This window comes from Camellia sinensis, chromosome 4, assembly GCF_055761805.1.
Source record: "Camellia sinensis isolate YWXY chromosome 4, ASM5576180v1, whole genome shotgun sequence".
NCBI classification, from domain to species: Eukaryota; Viridiplantae; Streptophyta; class Magnoliopsida; order Ericales; family Theaceae; genus Camellia; species Camellia sinensis.
The window spans coordinates 20,945,549-20,953,222 of NC_138964.1; the positions used below are offsets into that span (position 1 = coordinate 20,945,549).

General features: G+C 34.6%; 1 protein-coding gene across 38 annotated transcripts; it reads right to left on the reverse strand.

Moving 5' to 3' along the window:
- Positions 1-403: 403 nt before the first annotated feature.
- On the reverse strand, positions 404-7,320 carry LOC114313665 (plasma membrane ATPase 3-like). Of its 38 annotated transcripts, none has more exons than XM_082924423.1 (10): positions 5,447-6,965; positions 5,162-5,296; positions 4,883-5,062; positions 4,349-4,572; positions 3,919-4,023; positions 2,670-2,777; positions 2,306-2,333; positions 2,107-2,158; positions 1,254-1,942; positions 404-644 (listed from the first exon to the last, which is right to left on the reverse strand). In XM_082924423.1, exons 1-4 carry the CDS (start codon positions 5,471-5,473, stop codon positions 4,441-4,443), a joined length of 474 nt encoding a protein of 157 aa, XP_082780549.1. In that variant the 5' UTR covers positions 5,474-6,965; the 3' UTR covers positions 404-644; positions 1,254-1,942; positions 2,107-2,158; positions 2,306-2,333; positions 2,670-2,777; positions 3,919-4,023; positions 4,349-4,440. The 38 variants fall into 38 exon arrangements, with proteins under 38 accessions (XP_082780549.1, XP_082780546.1, XP_082780556.1 ...); XM_082924420.1 differs by having other exon boundaries at positions 4,171-4,572; XM_082924430.1 differs by adding an exon at positions 7,026-7,295 and having other exon boundaries at positions 2,670-4,572; positions 5,245-5,296; positions 5,447-5,516.
- Positions 7,321-7,674: the final 354 nt, after the last annotated feature.

The following is a 7,674-nucleotide window of genomic DNA, read 5'->3' on the forward strand; positions in this document are numbered from 1 at the left end:
ACGACATTTTTTTCATGCCATAAATCATTATATTTTTCATGGCATAATTTTGCATGCTGTAAAAAGTTATTTTTAATATATTTATAACATACTTTGTATGCTGTATATAATCTTTTACGATATTTTTTTGCATGCCATAAATCACTAGACTTTTTACGATATAATCTTGCATGCCGTAAAAAGTTATTTTTAATATATTTACGACATACTTTGTATGCCGTATATAATATTTTATGACATTTTCTTGCATGTCATAAATCATTACACTTTTCACGGCATAATTTTGCATGCCGTAGAAAGTTATTTTTAATATATATATACACACACACACACACACAAGAACATAACCTTGCCTAGCCGTATGCAACTCCAAACAAAAGCAGTAGCTTATAAAGTGTAGCAACTTGTGAACAAATTAAGCAAAAGTAGCAACTATGAATTAAGGACAAAAACTAACATCCACACACCAAACAACGTGCATACTAGCTTCCATCCTCAATTTCTATCATATCAAGCTAATAACAACCTCACAAACGTACAAACTAAGAAAAGTATTCAAATCATATGGTTCACTAATTTCCAAAATATGACTTTAAATATACAACTCCACCTACAAATTTCTTGGGGGGCAAAAAAAACATAACCTGCATAAATAAACGAACAGAAACAAATCAACGAATGTGTCATTGGTATTTTACATGGTTCAAAAACTTATAGATCACAAGACCAAGTAAACTAAAAAGTTGCATCCTTCAAAGAAAACATACATTGTTCCAGAAAATTTGAATGGGAAACGAAAAGAGTACATAACAAAAGAAAAGAAAAGAAAAGAAAAATAGATAGATGCATCAGATTGCTACAAAAAATTAATAATAATAATAAAATATAAAATATAAAATAATAATAATTGGCTTTTGTTTTACAACCAAAACTACATCCCACGAATCAACCTTTGGCACACTGATTTTAAGAGCTAGAAGAAGGAAGACTCCCACTCCCAATCCAACAATCCTATTCCAGAATAAAAGATGAAAAATCTAGAAATCCCCTAGATGTTGATTTGTGATTATGTATCAATTTTAAGCAGTAATCAACAATCCCAACCAAACAATCAAGACAAATCAACACAATGATTTTACGTGGAAAAACCACAATTGGACACCTCCAATTGTGATAAAAAAAACACGGGCAACAGCCACAAAACAATCCACTAAGAAGATATAAAATAATTACACAGGTATACTCTCAATTACCTAGCAAATCCACGCCCGAATTGAACCAACCTCTATGTGCCTCTTCCAACCCCGTCTTCACCTCGGAATTGTCTTGACGATGAGCCACTCCAGAATCCACCAAAGCTTTAGGCTCAAATTCTTCACAATCCACCGAAGAACAACTCTCTCTTTTGTGTAGAACAAACAAATAATCCTTTGATGTAAACTTCTAAGACCATGAGTTGAATACTCAATCAAAACATCAAAGAAAACTAGCAAAATATCCCCAAATATAAACCTTTATATCCAAAAAGAAGATCTAGAGTAGTAATCCTAAAATCTGACAGAAACACGTACTTATAGAAATCTGAATAGCGATGCTCGCTCGAGCCACGAACCCTTCACTCGAGCGTATATTCATCTCTTTCAGGTTTTTACACAGACGCAGCCTTCGCTCGAGCGAGGACTTCTTCGCTCGAGCGACCAAGGGCGGACAGGCAACTTTGAATGCAATTTTGCATTTTGCTTCGGGGGCGCTGCCCCTCGACCCCGCCGTGGCGCTGCCCCGGACCCGCCAAGGGGCGCTGCCCCCTCGACCCCCGCGAGCTGACCGGGCAGCTCGATCCCCGTCATAATCAGCGAAGTGGCAATCTTGAAAGTATTAACATCACAAACTTCTCTGCAAGGCACAATTTGGGTTGGATTCGCATCTAAAACTCATATCCTCACTGAAATACAAGAGCGAATAAAATTACAACTGAGAGGAGTTTTGTCAAACGGGATTGCCAATAATAAAAACCTAACAAAAGATATCACCAAAAAACAAAAAAAAAAAACTCCATAAACAAACAGAAAATCAATAATAGCTTCAACAACATATATATATACATACCTCAAAAGGCAATAGATTGAGTCAGGATCAAGGCAAAGAATAGTAGCAGATCCTGCAAATCGCACAACACACTGTTATACGTCATACAAGCAATAGAGAGAGAGAGAGAGAGAGAGAGAGAGAGAGAGAGAGAGAGAGAGAGAGAGAGAACTATGGCAATTTGAAAGCAAACAGAACATTAATCAGGAAAAAAAAATACCTGAAAGAGATGGATTGTGTATTGTTATCTATAGAGAGAGAGAGACGAATCATTTCGAACCATCAAAAAGGCAATTCGAGTTAAAATGAATGGAAAAACAGAGAGAGTGAGAGATCTGAGAGAGAATGAGAAGAAGATTGAAGTGCGTAACTAATATTTCAAATGAATATTACATCAGATGTTGCTATAATATGATAGTGTATGGTGTATTGTACTCCATGATTTATATCAATATTACAGAATAGAAACTGAAGATCCAAAATAATACTAATAGCCGTTAGGTACTTATAAACAAAATAAAAAATGTCCAACATTTTTTAAAACAAGGAAAGAAAAGAAAAAAAAAATGAAAGCAAAGACCTACCCATAAAAACCAATCAGTGATTCACTGCAGATTTCAAGAAGATTGGGACTGATATTGTATGACCCAATTCTATGCTGACATTGACCCCAAGGTTGATAAGGAGCCAACCTCAACAAGTAAAACCAGATAAATAATATAAATATGGGCATAAATCACCAAGAAATGTAGAAAAAAATAATATATGAAAGGAAACAAACAACGGGACAATCATCATTACTCATGAGAAAATCATTAAGGCTAGTTAGACAACAATGTCAGCTCCACTACTGCGAAATCAGCAAATACCTGAATTAACCCAAACACATTTGAACATTTCCATACTTGGGTGGAGTTCAGTGTTTTTGCTTTTTGGCTTATTTAGTCAAGAAAAAAAAAAAGAAAAAAAAGCAGCTTTTAAGCCCAAGCCAAACGGGGACTCTTATTTTGTTGAGATCATGAAATGTGGCAGCATATTGGAAATCTTTAATTATTTGGGGTATTCTCAAGCTCTGCAATAGAGTGATTTATGATTTTTTATATTCATTATGATCATTAAATAATTATTAAAATAATTAGTACAACCACATGAAGAGGCAACCAATAATTGCATTGACCATGTAAATTAACTAGTAGAAATTAACTACTGTAGATAGCATGGATAACAGAGGCTATCTCAATAGTATCCTAAACAACATATGCAAGCGGAACACAAAGAGGTGGAGGTTAGTTTACACTATGAGAAAGCAATCTAATTTCAAGGTGATGTATAAAGTGGTAGATATCCTTGGAAAGGCAAAGAGCTAATACCCATATCCATCCAACAAAAATCAACAAAAACAATCACCAGATTTATTAGCATTCATCAATAAACCAATTTAACATATTTTGGTTTTAACTCCATCTATGTACAGTCCATGTGGTGAATATTTTGAAGGGCAATCTTGACTCCAAAAGGCAAGCATGGAGTTAATTAACTTAATGTAATAACAGAACATGCCAGAGAAACTTATGGAAGGATAATAAAATGCTCACAGATTAGTGCATTTCAGATAGGTAACTTTTGATGATAGTACCCTCTTTTTTGGTTTTGCTTTTGATGATACTACCCTCTTTTATTGATTTTATTGTTAAAATGAAGTATCTGTTGCTCAATACGTCATAAGCTTCTATCTCTATGAATTCTACTGAGTAATAGCTAATTCAAAAAGACATCTGTGTTGAGTAGAGTAGTAGAGAGAATGACCAACAAATAATGACAATAATATAGTACCTGGTAAGCTACTGCAAGAGATCGTAACCCTTGCTCTACAAACTTATCAATCACAGCATGAACTCTACGCTCTATTTCCGATTTATTGTGTGCAAGATTCAGTATCTAAAAACCATATCCAATGCATAATTAGGCACAAAAAAATATAAAAAGGAAAAAAAAAGAAGCAATATCAGATGCAAGATATAATGGAAACAGTTACTAATTAATATACATGTTCTAGTGCACCTTTGCTAACTCGATGCATTTTACCTTCACTGTCAATATACGTCTGAGCTGTTCACTTATTAGTGGGGTTAAATGGAAGGAAGTGAACCTCTTGAATGCCAGCTCGTGCCTTAGTTTTTAGTAGAAGTCAAAGAAGAAAAATAGGAACACACATATTAAATGGAGAACTGATAACAAAAGTCATTCAGAAGGAAAATCTCACTCAATATTATGGTGCATTTGTTTCAGCAATTCAGAATCAGAAGCCTAAATTTTTTTTGGCACCCCCATCCTATGTAGTAGAAAGTTTGTAGACTAATTAACACTCTCTTTTGGATTAGCCAGCGTCCCGACAATAGCATCGTCTATTGCATCTTGGTTTTCCACTCGGAAGGCTCTAGCAGCCATCAAAACTACAGCCTCTCCATTTACTCCTCTAGCAAAGACCTATGAGAATACATCCAGACAAAAGGTTGGAACATGAACTACATTACAGAATTTAGAAATTCAATCTGAAGCAAACAGTCCCCCAAACAACCTCAATAATACTTTTCAATAGTCAGTCAGTGGATTTTGAATATACATATTATGAATATTTGGGAGCCATATGTCGATGTGAAAAGGAATGAATTAAGTGTACTAGAGGAACAAATTAGACATTTTTCTCTTATCATCTCCTGAATACCTTAATTCTTTTATTTCATATTTTTCATGACTATGATCTTGAACAAAACAAAGTTAATTTGAATGTCCATACCTTCTGAAAATGGCCCACTTGATTTGTGCTGTCCACAAGGTGAGCAGCCTTGCCAAAGAAGGTGTGGACACCGGTGGCAATGACCACTGCTTCAATCTCTCCCTGTTTGCAAGTGGATCCTGAATAAACCCCATCCCTAGGGCTTTTTGTCACAGGAAAGGACTCACATGTTAGTGTAGACTGCAAAACCCATATAGAAGTATTCCAGTTAGATAGCTTGACTATTAGACGATGAAATCAACAAACTTCAATCAACAGAATAATAGTAGTCACAAGCACTTGGTCTATTTTCAATGGGTCACCCTCAAGGAGACGAGCATCTGCAGGGATTATGTCACCAAGTTTAATACTAATTACGTCACCTGGAACAAGAACAACTGCATATTCCCCACTCCATTTTCCATCACGAAGAACCTATGATTTTTTGTTTTAGATTAATCAATTTAGGATAGAAGATACAAATTGTAAGTCATAATCCAGCCTTAAAAAAACTGGAAAAGCAAGTTACATATATGTGTGAAGGTAGAATTTTTTTGAATTCTTCTAAAGACCAAATTCCATTACCTTTGCTTTTGGTGCAAGGCAGGCCATGAGAGCCGCAGCAGCATTACCAGCATTGTTTTCCTCAATAAAACTTAAAACAGAATTGATAAAAAGCTGAGTAATGATCCCAACAAAATCCTGCCAATCAGGTGGTTTTCTTTGCAGAAAATAGGGTAATATGAAGTTCTTATAAGCAGTATCATCCACAGACAATTGAAACTACTGGGAATAAAAAAAAACACAGCTATGCTGTGGGTTCATGAGCATTTGCACAACATAAGAAATTAAACTATAAATACCATGTGGACACACTTGTCGGACACAGCATCGGCACCTATCTTGGAGTGTCAGTGCTTCTTCACTCATTCGATTAGTGTGTGGTGTTTCATTGTGTGTGTAATCCAAGGATAGAGAATCTTCATGAAGCTTTTTATGATATTTCTTTCATGATGCCTAGCATTACTCATGATCTTCAAAAGCTTTCATAGCTCAAGGCTATAGTAAAAGAAACAATGAGATTGTACCCTGCAGCTCCATTGCTCGTGCCAAGGGAAACAACTCAAACAATTAAACTAGAAGGATATGAAATTCCACCTAAAACCTTAGTCTATGTGAACGCGTGGGCCATTGGAAGAGACCTTGAAGCTTGGGACAACCTATACGAGTTCTTCCCTAAGAGATTCTTTGGAAGTGCTACTGACTTCATAGGTCAACACTTTGAGCTTGTTCCATTTGGTGCCGGTCGAAGAGGTTGCCCTGGGATCTACATGGGTGCTGTGACAGTGGAACTTACACTTGCTAATCTTCTCTATTCATTTGATTGAGAACTACCTAATGGGATGAAGAAAGAAGATTTAGACACTGAGGTGATGCCTAGTATAACAATGCACAAGAAAAATGCCCTTTACCTTGTGGCTAGAAACTATAATTAATGGATATGAGAATTTGATCTTTTGTTCTAAAATATATGCATGTCTTAATATACTTCCAGCTATACAATTGTGACTCGAAAATCTTATATTTCAAAGTTTTAAATTACAATTGAAGCTTTAAATTACAATTACATTGAAGTGAACGCCAAATAGAATTGCCGCACATGGCTCTGCCTCCACTCCATCCATAAATGAACCAAATTTTTCAGCAAATTGTTACAATAAATGAAGATTATTGATGAATATCATTTTCCTAATATCTAGTTGCAAACAGTAATCCGCTACACACAAAATACAACTAAAATCCAACAGACAACAAAGATAATAAAACTTTAAGTCTTTAAAGTCTTCAAATCCATTCATAAAACAAGCAAAGGAAATAAAGGTCCATAAAGTTTTTCAGAGAAACAGAAAATTTGTCTATCACTACAACTAGAAGAAATTTTGTTAAGGAAAAGGCATGTGCAGTGTGCACAAGAAGCATGAACATGAAACAGGAAAACTGGAGTGAAATTTAATGGAGATTCCATCAACAAATTATTATACAACAAATTGCTCAAACAACGAAATTCTTAAATTAAATGCACTAGTTTCGTTATTTGACCAAACTCGACGGGAAGGAAGAGCTTGAGAGAGAGAGAGAGAGAGAAAGAAATGGTGGTGCTCACCTTAGTAGACAATGGTGCTCGCTCCCATCGCCGGTGCAGATGGTGCAGGCGGTGGAGCTTCGAAATCTCAAAATCGAAATTGCCAATCGCTCTGAGATTGGATCTGAGATGAATCACCAATTGCTCTGAGATTAGATCAAATGGGGCTAAAGAAGGTTGATTCGATCGGTTAAGAGAGATTAGGGTTTAGAGAGGGTTGAGAGATAGAGGTCGAGACCTAGAGAGTGAGTGAGTGAGAGAGTAAGAGAGATTAGGGTTTAGAGAGGGTTGATTCGATCTGTTAGTTTTTTGTTTTAGATATTCCAAGTTTTTAAATATTTTAAATAATTTTTTTTTTACATTTAAATTCAAAAAATTTACATATACTTAAAAGAAAAATATTTTTTAATTTTTTTTTTAAAATCACTAAATTCAAAAAAATATAAAATTTTATACATTTCATATATATTATATTTTTTTACAAATATTTTATTTTTTAGTTGTATTCATGTTAGGCACATCTAAAAAGTAAAAAATAAATAAATTATTAAAAGAAGGGAAAATATCAAATCGAGGTAATTTAAAAAAAAATAATTACAAATTAGTGAGAAGCCATATAAATATTAATCATTAAAATTATAAACTTTTTCATGAATATGTAATTTTTTTT